Source organism: Somniosus microcephalus, chromosome 12 (genome assembly GCF_052327205.1).
Source record: "Somniosus microcephalus isolate GS21.2 chromosome 12, FLI_Smic_1.0, whole genome shotgun sequence".
Taxonomy (NCBI): Eukaryota; Metazoa; Chordata; class Chondrichthyes; order Squaliformes; family Somniosidae; genus Somniosus; species Somniosus microcephalus.
Window position 1 is genome coordinate 211477832 of NC_140998.1, and position 14894 is coordinate 211492725.

A 14894-nucleotide genomic window follows, 5' to 3' on the forward strand; every position below is an offset into this window, starting at 1 on the left:
GAGAGAGACTGAGGGATTGGAGATAGAGGGAGAGAGAGACTGAGGGATTGGAGATAGAGGGAGAGATAGAGTGAGGAATGGGAGATGGAGGGAGAGAGACTGAGGAATTGGAGATGGAGGGAGAGAGACTGAGGGATTGGAGATGGAGGGAGAGAGAGACTGAGGGATTGGAGATGGAGGGAGAGAGAGACTGAGGGATTGGAGATAGAGGGAGAGAGACTGAGGGATTGGAGATGGAGGGAGAGAGAGACTGAGGGATTGGAGATAGAGGGCGAGAGACTGAGGGATTGGCGATGGAGGGAGAGATAGAGTGAGGAATGGGAGATGGAGGGAGAGAGACTGAGGGATTGGAGATAGAGGGAGAGAGACTGAGGGATTGGAGATAGAGGGAGAGATAGAGTGAGGAATGGGAGATGGAGAGAGACTGAGGGATTGGAGATGGAGGGAGAGAGACTGAGGGATTGGAGATGGAGGGAGAGAGAGACTGAGGGATTGGAGATGGAGGGAGAGAGACTGAGGGATTGGAGATAGAGGGAGAGAGACTGAGGGATTGGAGATAGAGGGAGAGATAGAGTGAGGAATGGGAGATGGAGGGAGAGAGACTGAGGGATTGGAGATGGAGGGAGAGAGAGACTGAGGGATTGGAGATGGAGGGAGAGAGAGACTGAGGGATTGGAGATAGAGGGAGAGAGACTGAGGGATTGGAGATAGAGGGAGAGAGAGACTGAGGGATTGGAGATGGAGGGAGAGAGAGACTGAGGGATTGGAGATAGAGGGAGAGAGACTGAGGGATTGGAGATGGAGGGAGAGAGAGACTGAGGGATTGGAGATAGAGGGAGAGAGACTGAGGGATTGGCGATGGAGGGAGAGATAGAGTGAGGAATGGGAGATGGAGTGAGAGAGACTGAGGGATTGGAGATAGAGGGAGAGAGACTGAGGGATTGGGAATAGAGGGAGAGATAGAGTGAGGAATGGGAGATGGAGGGAGAGAGACTGAGGGATTGGAGATGGAGGGAGAGATAGACTGAGGGATTGGAGATGGAGGGAGAGAGACTGAGGGATTGGCGATGGAGGGAGAGATAGAGTGAGGAATAGGAGATGGAGGGAGAGAGACTGAGGGATTGGAGATAGAGGGAGAGAGACTGAGGGATTGGGAATAGAGGAAGAGATAGAGTGAGGAATGGGAGATGGAGGGAGAGAGACTGAGGGATTGGAGATAGAGGGAGAGAGACTGAGGGATTGGAGATGGAGGGAGAGATAGAGTGAGGAATGGGAGATGGAGGGAGAGAGACTGAGGGATTGGAGATGGAGGGAGAGAGACTGAGGGATTGGAGATGGAGGGAGAGAGACTGAGGGATTGGAGATGGAGGGAGAGATAGAGTGGGGAGTGGGAAATGGAGGGAGAGAGACTGAGGGATTGGAGATGGAGGGAGAGATAGAGTGAGGAATGGGAGATGGAGGGAGAGAGACTGAAGGATTGGAGATAGAGGGAGAGAGACTGAGGGATTGGAGATGGAGGGAGAGATAGAGTGAGGAATGGGAGATGGAGGGAGAGAGACTGAGGGATTGGAGATGGAGGGAGAGATAGAGTGAGGAGTGGGAGATGGAGGGAGAGAGACTGAGGGATTGGAGATGGAGGGAGAGAGACTGAGGGATTGGAGATGGAGGGAGAGATAGAGTGAGGAATGGGAGATGGAGGGAGAGAGACTGAGGGATTGGAGATGGAGGGAGAGATAGACTGAGGGATTGGAGATAGAGGGAGAGAGACTGAGGGATTGGAGATGGAGGGAGAGATAGAGTGAGGAATGGGAGATGGAGGGAGAGAGACTGAGGGATTGGAGATGGAGGGAGAGATAGAGTGAGGAATGGGAGATGGAGGAAGAGACACTGAGGGATTGGAGATGGAGGGAGAGATAGAGTGAGGAATGGGAGATGGAGGGAGAGAGACTGAGGGATTGGAGATGGAGGGAGAGATAGAGTGAAGAGTGGGAGATGGAGGGAGAGAGACACACTGATATTATACCGAGCTCCGCTACCTTTGTTCCCACTGTTGATTAATGCTGGATAACTAGCCCGAGAGAAGACAATTTCACTGCCCTATAACGGCACCATTACCGACCCATACTTGACCGCGAGTCTCACTGAGATTCAGCACAGGTCATCTCACATGACACTTACCACCAAGGCAAACCTCCTCCCAGCTTCATAACCAGTAAGATTTTCACCAAAGGACAAAAGAAATTTGAACAGAAAGACCAGGGCTTGAAGCTGGTGATCCAGATAAATGGGGATTTAACTCTCCTCATCAACCTATGTCATGTCTTTGAGATATATCAAGTCTGAAGTGGACAAGAGCCCCAGTTAAATGGGAATCTCATCCTGGATACAGTCAGGGCTCGCTCCGGTGAATGGGTGGGTTTGCTCCAAAGGGATTCTATAGCTGTCTTGTCAAAGTGATTCAGAAACACCTTCCAACCTCCATAAGCTTGAGCTCATAAGAAGACTCTACTGCCCTGTGCCCTAACTCGCTCCCAGTCCCGTTCACCCCCTGTTGCTTGCTGACCTACATTGGCTCCCGGTCTGGCAACGCCTCGATTTTAAAATTCTCATCCTCGTTTTCAAATCCCTCCTCGCCCCCCTCCCTATCTCTGTAACCTCCTCCAGCCCCTACAACCCTCCCTATCTCTGTAACCTCCTCCAGCTCCCTACAATCCTCCCTATCTCTGTAACCTCCTCCAGCCCCTACAACCCTCCCTATCTCTGTAACCTCCTCCAGCCCCCTACAATCCTCCCTATCTCTGTAACCTCCTCCAGCCCCTACAACCCTCCCTATCTCTGTAACCTCCTCCAGCCCCTACAACCCTCCCTATCTCTGTAACCTCCTCCAGCCCCTACAACCCTCCCTATCTCTGTAACCTCCTCCAGCCCCTACAATCCCCCGAGATCTCTGCACTCCTCCAATTCTGTCCTCTTGTGCATCTCCCCAATTTCCATCGCTCCACCATTGGCGGCCTTGCCTTCAGCCGCCTGGGCCCCCAGCTCTGGAATTCCCTCCCTAAACCTCTCCGCCTCTCTCTCTCCTCCTTTAAGACCCTCCTTAAAACCGACCTCTTCGACCAAGCTTTTCGTCGCCTGCCCTAGTATCTCCTGATGTGGCTCGGTGTCAAATTTGTTTGAGAATCGCTCCTGTGAAGCGCCTTGGGACGTTTTACCACATTAAAGGCGCTATATAAATGCAGGTTGTTGTCACATTGTTGAAAATATTGATATCGAGAGGGCTGTGATCAAAGGGGTTCGATAAATAGGGCGCAGGGACACTCTGAGGTTGTGGAAGGTGCTGTAGAAATACAAATTCTCCCGTGCTCTTTTTTTGGTACTTACATCGTACACTAAGAGGGAATTCCATCCGCTGCTTTTGTCCTTTCACGGAGGGGAGGTCCGCTTCACAGGTCACAATGGCGCCATCGTCTTTCCTCTCCACTGGGAACCTCACCACGCTGGTAATCTCGAAGATCTTGCCAGACTGTACCTGGCTGCTGATTCCTGTGCGGACACAGACGCAGGGTCGCCGTTAATAATTAACGTCTGATCGTGCGCAAAAACCGGCGGGCAGGAAGGCTGGTCCTTCAAGCCCCCGCCCCACACTCACCATGGCTGCAGCACCAAGTCCAGACACTTCCTAACCCCGCTACAGCCACGAAATCTCCTGCGTTTGACCACGAGATGATCCCCATATCCTGTCCATCGCCAAGACCGCCTACTTCCACCTCCGTAACACCGCCTGGCTCCGCCCCACCACAGCTCATCCGCTGCTGAAACACTCATCCGTGCCTTTGTTACCTCCAGACTTGACTATTCCAACCCACTCCTGGCTGGCCTCCCACATTCCACACTACGTAAACTTTAGATCATCCAAAACTCCCCGTGTCCTAACTCGCACCAAGTCCCCGTTCACCCATCACCCCTCTGATGCTCGCTGACCTACATTGGCTCCAGGTCTGGCAATGCCTCGATTTTAAAATTTTCATCCTCGTCTTCAAATCCATCCATGGCCTCCTCCTCGCCCCCCCTCCCTATCTCTGTAACCTCCTCCAGCCCAACCCTCCCTATCTCTGTAACCTCCTCCAGCCCCTACAACCCTCCCTATCTCTGTAACCTCCTCCAGCCCCTACAACCCTCCCTATCTCTGTAACCACCTCCAGCCCCCTACAACCCTCCCTATCTGTGTAACCACCTCCAGCCCCTACACACCTCCCTATCTCTGTAACCTCCTACAGCCTCTACAACCCTCCCTATCTCTGTAACCTCCACCAGCCCCTACAACCCTCCCTATCTCTGTAACCTCCTCCAGCCCCTACAACCCTCCCTATCTCTGTAACCTCCTCCAGCACCTACAACCCTCCCTATCTCTGTAACCTCCTCCAGCCCCTACAACCCTCCCTATCTCTGTATCCTCCTCCAGCTCCTACAACCCTCCCTATCTCTGTAACCTCCTCCAGCCCCCTACAGCCCTTCCTATCTCTGTAACTTGCTCCAGCCCCTACAACCCTCCCTATCTTTGTAACCTTCTCCAGCCCCACAACCCTCCCAGATCTCTGCGCTCTTCCAATTCTGGCCTCTTGAGCATCCCCCGATTTCCATCGCTCCACCATTGGCGGCCGTGCCTTCAGCCGCCTGGGCCCCGAGCTCTGGAATTCCCTCCCTAAATCTCTCCGCCTCTCTCTCCTCCTTTAAGACGCTCCTTAAAACCGACCTCTTTGGCCCAGCTTTTGGTTGCCTGTCCTAATATCTCCTTATGTGGCTCGGTGTCAAAGTTTGTTTGATAATCGCTCCTGTGAAGCCCCTGGGGACGTTATGCTACATTAAAGGCACTATATAAATACAAGTTGTTGTTGTGGGAGCATCAACAATTGAAACACGGCCAATAAGGGGGACAAAGAACGCGGAAAAATTCCTCTCCCACCCCCCGTCAGATGAATAAAACCAGTCCGGGAACGCACACGGGCTGAGTGCGATCCATAAAGACACTTAGCTTCTCTCTGACGCGCTCCCCTTCCCAGTCAGGTACCGGTCCAGCTCCCTCTTCAAGGCGCAGAGAGAGTCAGCACCCAAACCCCACCGGCCAGCAACAGGTTCCAGAGGCTCGCCACTCTCTGGGGAAACCAAAAACTGACCAACAGTCAGTCTAATCCCGCTCTGCTGTATAGTCTAAACCCCTGTGCCTTGGTCCTCCCCAATGACACAGGAACAGGAGGAGGCCCATTCAGCCCCTCGAGCCTGTTACAGAGGAACAGGAGGAGGCCCATTCAGCCCCCTCGAGCCTGTTACACAGGAACAGGAGAAGGCCTATTCAGCCCCTCGAGCCTGTTGCACAGGAACAGGAGGAGGCCCATTCAGCCCCTCGAGCCTGTTACACAGGAACAGAAGGAGGCCCATTCAGCCCCCTCGAGCCTGTTACACAGGAACAGGAGGAGGCCCATTCAGCCCCTCGAGTCTGTTACACAGGAACAGGAGAAGGCCTATTCAGCCCCTCGAGCCTGTTACACAGGAACAGGAGGAGGCCCATTCAGCCCCTTGAGCCTGTTACACAGGAACAGAAGGAGGCCCATTCAGCCCCCTCGAGCCTGTTACACAGGAACAGGAGGAGGCCCATTCAGCCCCTCGAGCCTGTTACACAGGAACAGGAGGAGGCCCATTCAGCCACTCGAGCCTGTTACACAGGAACAGGAAGAGGTCCGTGCAGCCCCCTCGAGCCTGTTACCATAGGAACAGGAGGAGGCCCATTCAGCCCCCTCGAGCCTGTTACACTGGAACAGGAGGAGGTCCGTTCAGCCCCCTCGAGCCTGTTACCATAGGAACAGGAGGAGGCCATTCAGCCCCCTCGAGCCTGTTACCATAGGAACAGGAGGAGGCCCATTCAGCCCCTCGAGCCTGTTACACAGGAACAGGAGGAGGCCCATTCAGCCCCTCGAGCCTGTTACCATAAGAACAGGAGGAGGCCATTCAGCCCCCTCGAGCCTGTTACCATAGGAACAGGAGGAGGCCATTCAGCCCCCTCGAGCCTGTTATAAATCAGGAGGGATTTCTTCTCTCAGAGGGCGGTGAATCTTTGGAATTCTCTACCCCAGAGAGCTGTGGAGGCAGAGTCACTGAATATATTCAAGTCGGAGATAGACAGGGGAGTCGAGGGTTATGGGGAGCGGGCGGGGAAGTGGAGTTGAGGCCAAGATCAGATCAGCCATGATCTTATTGAATGGTGGAGCAGGCTCGAGGGGCCGAATGGCCGACTCCTGCTCCTACATCTTATGTTCTGATCTTCTTCGCCCCCAAACTATGAGGAGGGCGACTAGGGTTGCCGACACTTGTTTGGGGGGTATTGGTGGAGGGTTCAGCCTTGAACCTCCCCGCCCCCTCATTCCCGCCATTGGCCCACCCCCCCCGCCCCCGGCCAATGGGGAAGGGGAACAGAATCCCTGTTATCCGATTGGACGGTTCATGACTCTCAGTCAAACAGGCTATTTTCTCATCTTCAATTCCCGGAGATGCCAGGGCAATCCCATGGGGCGGAGGAAACTCTTTATGGAGCTGATGTGCCAAGACCGCATACTCTCGTTCAAGATTCCATCTCCTGGGATTGGAGTTCAGATCTGCTACCGGGACATAACCAATCCCTAAGCACAAGAGGCTGCCCATCCAAGGCTGACGCTCTGCGAAAGCTCCAGGGAAATCTCTCCAATATTTGATTCGATAATATGTTCCAGTCAGCCTGGAAACCCAACTGTTCAGTCCAGTGTTAGCAATCCCAAAAGGCCACTCAGCATCTCAAGGCGAGCAGACCGCTGGACGAACAGCACATGCCACTAAAACAAGCGGATGAGGGCCCCAGCAGAATGCAACAGGGCCATTTTTCAAAGGTGACATGCCCTGTGCAGCTTGGTGAGCAGGGCAGTGCGGGATTGAGCAGTGGGTCAGGTACTAGTCTTTCGCCCAGGGTCATAGAATGATACCACACAGGAGGAGGCCATTCGGCCCATCATGCCTGTGCCGGCTCTTTGAACGAGCTCTCCAATTAGTCCCACTCCCCCCGCTCTTTCCCCAGAGCCCTGCAACTTTTGCCCCTTCAAGTATTTCTCCAATTCCCCTTTTGAAAGTTACTATTGAATCTGCTTCCGCCACCCTTTCAGGCAGCGCGTTCCAGATCACAACAACTCACTGCGTAAAAACAATTCTCCTCATCTTCCCCTCTGGTTCTTTGACAATTATCGTCAATCTGTGTCCTCTGGTTACCGACCCTCCTGCCAATGAGAACAGTTTCTCCTTATTTACTCTATCAAAACCCCTCATGATTTTGAACACCTCTATTAAATCTCCCCTTAACCGTCTCTGCTCTAAGGAGAACAACTCCAGCTTCTCCAGTCTCTCCACATCACTGAAGTCCCCTCATCCCTGGGACCATTCTGGTCAATCTCCCCTTAACCTTCTCTGCTCTAAGGAGAACAACCCCAGCTTCTCCAGTCTCTCCACGTCACTGAAGACCCTCATCCCTGGGACCATTCTGGTCAATCTCCTCTTAACCTTCTCTGCTCTAAGGAGAACAATCCCAGCTTCTCCAGTCTCTCCGCATCACTGAAGTCCCCTCATCCCTGGGACCATTCTGGTCAATCTCCCCTTAACCTTCTCTGCTCTAAGGAGAACAACCCCAGCTTCTCCAGTCTCTCCACGTCACTGAAGACCCTGATCCCTGGGACCTTTCTGGTCAATCTCCCCTTAACCTTCTCTGCTCTAAGGAGAACAACCCCAGCTTCTCCAGTCTCTCCACGTCACTGAAGACCCTCATTCCAGGGACCATTCTGGTCAATCTCCCCTTAACCTTCTCTGCTCTAAGGAGAACAACCCCAGCTTCTCCAGTCTCTCCACGTCACTGAAGACCCTCATCCCTGGGACCATTCTGGTCAATCTCCCCTTAACCTTCTCTGCTCTAAGGAGAACAACCCCGGCTTCTCCAGTCTCTCCACGTCACTGAAGACCCTCATTCCAGGGACCATTCTGGTCAATCTCCCCTTAACCTTCTCTGCTCTAAGGAGAACAACCCCAGCTTCTCCAGTCTCTCCACATCACTGAAGTCCCTCATCCCTGGGACCATTCTGGTCAATCTCCCCTTAACCTTCTCTGCTCTAAGGAGAACAATCCCAGCTTCTCCAGTCTCTCCACGTCACTGAAGTCTCTCATCCCTGGGACCATTCTGGTCAATCTCCTCCGCACCCTCTCCAAGGCCTCGACATCCTTCCTAAAATGTGTGGTGTCCGGAATTGGACACAATTCACCAGCTGTGCCTAACCAGTGTTTAATAAAGGTTTAGTGTAACTCTGTAGTTGGGTTCAAAATCTCGCCCACATAGATGGATTGAGTCTCTCGCTGAGGTGGGAGAGGAATCTCCCAGTTTTTTGTTTTTGCCAAATTGGCCTGGGGTTTTTAACCTGGGTTTCTGCCTCCCCCAGGAGATCACATGGATTTTGGATGGGGTGGCAAGGGTACATATTGTGACACACAAGGCACTGGAGTTGTGTGGGACAGGCAAGAAGGAACAAAGGGTCTTTTCCTGTCCGTCAGTGCTTGTAGGAGTCGTTTATGAAATTGGTTTTGGACAATCCCAATACAGTGCAGGTGGGCAAGAGGCAACAGCATAAAGCAATTCTACACTGAGTTGGCACACTCACTTTAGGTTGAGGCTTGAGCCAGTGAAGAGGGTGCGTTACTCTGTATCTAACCAGTGCTGTACCTGCCCTGGGGGTGTTTGATGGGACAGTGTAGAGGGAGCTTTACTCTGTATCTAACCCGTGCTGTACCTGTCCTGGGAGTGTTTGATGGGACAGTGAAGAGGGAGCTTTACTCTGTATCTAACCTGTGCTGCACCTGTCCTGGGAGTGTTTGATGGGACAGTGTAGAGCGAGCTTTACTCTGTATCTAACCCGTGCTGTACCTGCCCTGGGAGTGTTTGATGGGACAGTGTAGAGGGAGCTTTACTCTGTATCTAACCCGTGCTGTACCTGCCCTGGGAGTGTTTGATGGGACAGTGTAGAGGGAGCTTTACTCTGTATCTAAGCTGTGCTGTACCTGCCCTGGGAGTGTTTGATGGGACAGTGTAGAGGGAGCTTTACTCTGTATCTAACCCGTGCTGTACCTGCCCTGGGAGTGTTTGATGGGACAGTGTAGAGGGAGCTTTACTCTGTATCTAACCCGTGCTGTACCTGCCCTGGGAGTGTTTGATGGGACAGTGTAGAGGGAGCTTTACTCTGTATCTAACCCGTGCTGTACCTGCCCTGGGAGTGTTTGATGGGACAGTGTAGAGGGAGCTTTACTCTGTATCTAACCCGTGCTGTACCTGCCCTGGGAGTGTTTCACGGGACAGTGTAGAGGGAGCTTTACTCTGTATCTAACCAGTGCTGTACCTGTCCTGGGAGTGTTTGATGGGACAGTGTGGAGGGAGCTTTACTCTGTATCTAACCCGTGCTGTACCTGCCCTGGGAGTGTTTGATGGGACAGTGTAGAGGGAGCTTTACTCTGTATCTAACCCCGTGCTGTACCTGCCCTGGGAGTGTTTGATGGGACAGTGTAGAGGGAGCTTTACTCTGTATCTAGCCCGTGCTGTACCTGTCCTGGGAGTGTTTCATGGGACAGTGTAGAGGGATCTTTACTCTGTATCTAACCCGTGCTGTACCTGCCATGGGAGTGTTTGATGGGACAGTGTAGAGGGAGCTTTACTCTGTAACTAACCCCGTGCTGTACCTGCCCTGGGAGTGTTTGATGGGACAGTGTAGAGGGAGCTTTACTCTGTATCTAACCCGTGCTGTACCTGCCCTGGGAGTGTTTGATGGGTCAGTGTAGAGGGAGCTTTACTCTGTATCTAACCCGTGCAGTACCTGTCCTGGGAGTGTTTGATGGGACAGTGTAGAGGGAGCTTTACTCTGTATCTAACCCGTGCTGTACCTGCCATGGGAGTGTTTGATGGGACAGTGTAGAGGGTGCTTTACTCTGTATCTAACCCCGTGCTGTACCTGCCCTGGGAGTGTTTGATGGGACAGTGTAGAGGGAGCTTTACTCTGTATCTAACCCGTGCTGTACCTGCCCTGGGAGTGTTTGACGGGACATTGCAGTGGGAGCTTTACTCTGTATCTAACCCGTGCTGTACCTGCCCTGGGAGTGTTTGATGGGACAGTGTAGAGGGAGCTTTACTCTGTATCTAACCCGTGCTGTACCTGCCCTGGGAGTGTTTGATGGGACAGTGTAGAGGGAGCTTTACTCTGTATCTAACCCCGTGCTGCACCTGCCCTGGGAGTGTTTGACGGGACATTGTAGTGGGAGCTTTACTCTGTATCTAACCCGTGCTGTACCTGCCCTGGGAGTGTTTGATGGGGCAGTGTAGAGGGAGCTTTACTCTGTATCTAACCCCGTGCTGTACCTGCCCTGGGAGTGTTTGACGGGACATTGTAGTGGGAGCTTTACTCTGTATCTAACCCGTGCTGTACCTGCCCTGGGAGTGTTTGATGGGACAGTGTAGAGGGAGCTTTACTCTGTATCTAACCCCATGCTGTACCTGTCCGGGAAGTGTTTGATGGGACAGTGTAGAGGGAGCTTTACTCTGTATCTAACACGTGCTGTACCTGTCCGGGAAGTGTTTGATGGGACAGTGTAGAGGGAGCTTTACTCTGTATCTAACCCCGTGCTGTACCTGCCCTGGGAGTGTTTGATGGGACAGTGTAGAGGGAGCTTTACTCTGTGTCTAACCCCGTGCTGTACCTGCCCTGGGAGTGTTTGATGGGACAGTGTAGAGGGAGCTTTACTCTGTATCTAACCCCGTGCTGTACCTGCCCTGGGAGTGTTTGATGGGACAGTGTAGAGGGAGCTTTACTCTGTATCTAACACGTGCTGTACCTGTCCGGGAAGTGTTTGATGGGACAGTGTAGAGGGAGCTTTACTCTGTATCTAACCCGTGCTGTACCTGCCCTGGGAGTGTTTGATGGGACAGTGAAGAGGGAGCTTTACTCTGTATCTAACCCCGTGCTGTACCTGCCCTGGGAGTGTTTGATGGGACAGTGTAGAGGGAGCTTTACTCTGTATCTAACACGTGCTGTACCTGTCCGGGAAGTGTTTGATGGGACAGTGTAGAGGGAGCTTTACTCTGTATCTAACCCGTGCTGTACCTGCCCTGGGAGTGTTTGATGGGACAGTGTAGAGGGAGCTTTACTCTGTATCTAACCCGTGCTGTACCTGCCCGGGGAGTGTTTGATGGGACAGTGTAGAGGGAGCTTTACTCTGTATCTAACCCCGTGCTGTACCTGCCCTGGGAGTGTTTGATGGGACAGTGTAGAGGGAGCTTTACTCTGTATCTAACCCCGTGCTGTACCTGTCCTGGGAGTGTTTGATGGGACAGTGTAGAGGGAGCTTTACTCTGTATCTAACCCGTGCTGTACCTGCCCTGGGAGTGTTTGATGGGACAGTGTAGAGGGAGCTTCACTCTGTATCTAACCCGTGCTGTACCTGCCCTGGGAGTGTTTGATGGGACAGTGTAGAGGGAGCTTTACTCTGTATCTAACCCGTGCTGTACCTGCCCTGGGAGTGTTTGATGGGACAGTGTAGAGGGAGCTTTACTCTGCATCTAACCCCGTGCTGTACCTGCCCTGGGAGTGTTTGATGGGACAGTGTAGAGGGAGCTTTACTCTGTGTCTAACCCGTGCTGTACCTGCCCTCGGAGTGTTTGATGGGACAGTGTAGAGGGAGCTTTAGTCTGTATCTAACTCGTGCTGTACCTGCCCTCGGAGTGTTTGATGGGACAGTGTAGAGGGAGCTTTACTCTGTATCTAACCCGTGCTGTACCTGCCCTGGGAGTGTTTGATGGGACAGTGTAGAGGGAGCTTTACTCTGTATCTAACCCGTGCTGTACCTGCCCTGGGGGTGTTTGATGGGACAGTGTAGAGGGAGCTTTACTCTGTATCTAACCCGTGCTGTACCTGCCCTGGGAGTGTTTGATGGGACAGTGTAGAGGGAGCTTTACTCTGTATCTAACCCGTGCTGTACCTGCCCTGGGAGTGTTTCACGGGACAGTGTAGAGGGAGCTTTACTCTGTATCTAACCCGTGCTGTACCTGTCCTGGGAGTGTTTGATGGGACAGTGTGGAGGGAGCTTTACTCTGTATCTAACCCGTGCTGTACCTGCCCTGGGAGTGTTTGATGGGACAGTGTAGAGGGAGCTTTACTCTGTATCTAACCCCGTGCTGTACCTGCCCTGGGAGTGTTTGATGGGACAGTGTAGAGGGAGCTTTACTCTGTATCTAGCCCGTGCTGTACCTGTCCTGGGAGTGTTTGATGGGACAGTGTAGAAGGATCTTTACTCTGTATCTAACCCGTGCTGTACCTGCCATGGGAGTGTTTGATGGGACAGTGTAGAGGGAGCTTTACTCTGCAACTAACCCCGTGCTGTACCTGCCCTGGGAGTGTTTGATGGGACAGTGTAGAGGGAGCTTTACTCTGTATCTAACCCGTGCTGTACCTGCCCTGGGAGTGTTTGATGGGTCAGTGTAGAGGGAGCTTTACTCTGTATCTAACCCGTGCTGTACCTGTCCTGGGAGTGTTTGATGGGACAGTGTAGAGGGAGCTTTACTCTGTATCTAACCCGTGCTGTACCTGCCATGGGAGTGTTTGATGGGACAGTGTAGAGGGTGCTTTACTCTGTATCTAACCCCGTGCTGTACCTGCCCTGGGAGTGTTTGATGGGACAGTGTAGAGGGAGCTTTACTCTGTATCTAACCCGTGCTGTACCTGCCCTGGGAGTGTTTGACGGGACATTGTAGTGGGAGCTTTACTCTGTATCTAACCCGTGCTGTACCTGCCCTGGGAGTGTTTGATGGGACAGTGCAGAGGGAGCTTTACTCTGTATCTAACCCGTGCTGTACCTGCCCTGGGAGTGTTTGATGGGACAGTGTAGAGGGAGCTTTACTCTGTATCTAACCCCGTGCTGTACCTGCCCTGGGAGTGTTTGACGGGACATTGTAGTGGGAGCTTTACTCTGTATCTAACCCGTGCTGTACCTGCCCTGGGAGTGTTTGATGGGGCAGTGTAGAGGGAGCTTTACTCTGTATCTAACCCCGTGCTGTACCTGCCCTGGGAGTGTTTGATGGGACATTGTAGTGGGAGCTTTACTCTGTATCTAACCCGTGCTGTACCTGCCCTGGGAGTGTTTGATGGGGCAGTGTAGAGGGAGCTTTACTCTGTATCTAACCCCGTGCTGTACCTGCCCTGGGAGTGTTTGACGGGACATTGTAGTGGGAGCTTTACTCTGTATCTAACCCGTGCTGTACCTGCCCTGGGAGTGTTTGATGGGACAGTGTAGAGGGAGCTTTACTCTGTATCTAACCCCATGCTGTACCTGTCCGGGAAGTGTTTGATGGGACAGTGTAGAGGGAGCTTTACTCTGTATCTAACACGTGCTGTACCTGTCCGGGAAGTGTTTGATGGGACAGTGTAGAGGGAGCTTTACTCTGTATCTAACCCCGTGCTGTACCTGCCCTGGGAGTGTTTGATGGGACAGTGTAGAGGGAGCTTTACTCTGTGTCTAACCCCGTGCTGTACCTGCCCTGGGAGTGTTTGATGGGACAGTGTAGAGGGAGCTTTACTCTGTATCTAACCCCGTGCTGTACCTGCCCTGGGAGTGTTTGATGGGACAGTGTAGAGGGAGCTTTACTCTGTATCTAACACATGCTGTACCTGTCCGGGAAGTGTTTGATGGGACAGTGTAGAGGGAGCTTTACTCTGTATCTAACCCGTGCTGTACCTGCCCTGGGAGTGTTTGATGGGACAGTGTAGAGGGAGCTTTACTCTGTATCTAACCCCGTGCTGTCCCTGCCCTGGGAGTGTTTGATGGGACAGTGTAGAGGGAGCTTTACTCTGTATCTAACACGTGCTGTACCTGTCCGGGAAGTGTTTGATGGGACAGTGTAGAGGGAGCTTTACTCTGTATCTAACCCGTGCTGTACCTGCCCTGGGAGTGTTTGATGGGACAGTGTAGAGGGAGCTTTACTCTGTATCTAACCCGTGCTGTACCTGCCCGGGGAGTGTTTGATGGGACAGTGTGGAGGGAGCTTTACTCTGTATCTAACCCCGTGCTGTACCTGCCCTGGGAGTGTTTGATGGGACAGTGTAGAGGGAGCTTTACTCTGTATCTAACCCCGTGCTCTACCTGTCCTGGGAGTGTTTGATGGGACAGTGTAGAGGGAGCTTTACTCTGTATCTAACCCGTGCTGTACCTGCCCTGGGAGTGTTTGATGGGACAGTGTAGAGGGAGCTTTACTCTGTATCTAACCCGTGCTGTACCTGCCCTGGGAGTGTTTGATGGGACAGTGTAGAGGGAGCTTTACTCTGTATCTAACCCGTGCTGTACCTGCCCTGGGAGTGTTTGATGGGACAGTGTAGAGGGAGCTTTGCTCTGCATCTAACCCCGTGCTGTACCTGCCCTGGGAGTGTTTGATGGGACAGTGTAGAGGGAGCTTTACTCTGTATCTAACCCGTGCTGTACCTGCCCTCGGAGTGTTTGATGGGACAGTGTAGAGGGAGCTTTAGTCTGTATCTAACTCGTGCTGTACCTGCCCTCGGAGTGTTTGATGGGACAGTGTAGAGGGAGCTATACTCTGTATCTAACCCGTGCTGTACCTGCCCTGGGAGTGTTTGATGGGACAGTGTAGAGGGAGCTTTACTCTGTATCTAACCCGTGCTGTACCTGCCCTGGGATTGTTTGATGGGACAGTGTAGAGGAAGCTTTACTCTGTATCTAACCCTGTGCTGTAACTGCCCTGGGAGTGTTTGATGGGACAGTGTAGAGGGAGCTTTACTCTGTATCTAACC

General features: G+C 52.7%; 1 protein-coding gene across 2 annotated transcripts in view; it reads right to left on the reverse strand.

The window, feature by feature from the left end:
• The window catches only part of cadm4 (cell adhesion molecule 4), a 378687-nt gene that overhangs the window by 109230 nt on the left and 254563 nt on the right, over positions 1-14894 (reverse strand). For both annotated transcript variants that reach the window (XM_086004004.1, XM_086004006.1), the window contains exon 5: positions 3382-3543. In XM_086004004.1, coding sequence (XP_085860130.1) covers positions 3382-3543 — 162 coding nt within the window. The remainder of the gene's footprint in view (positions 1-3381; positions 3544-14894) is intronic.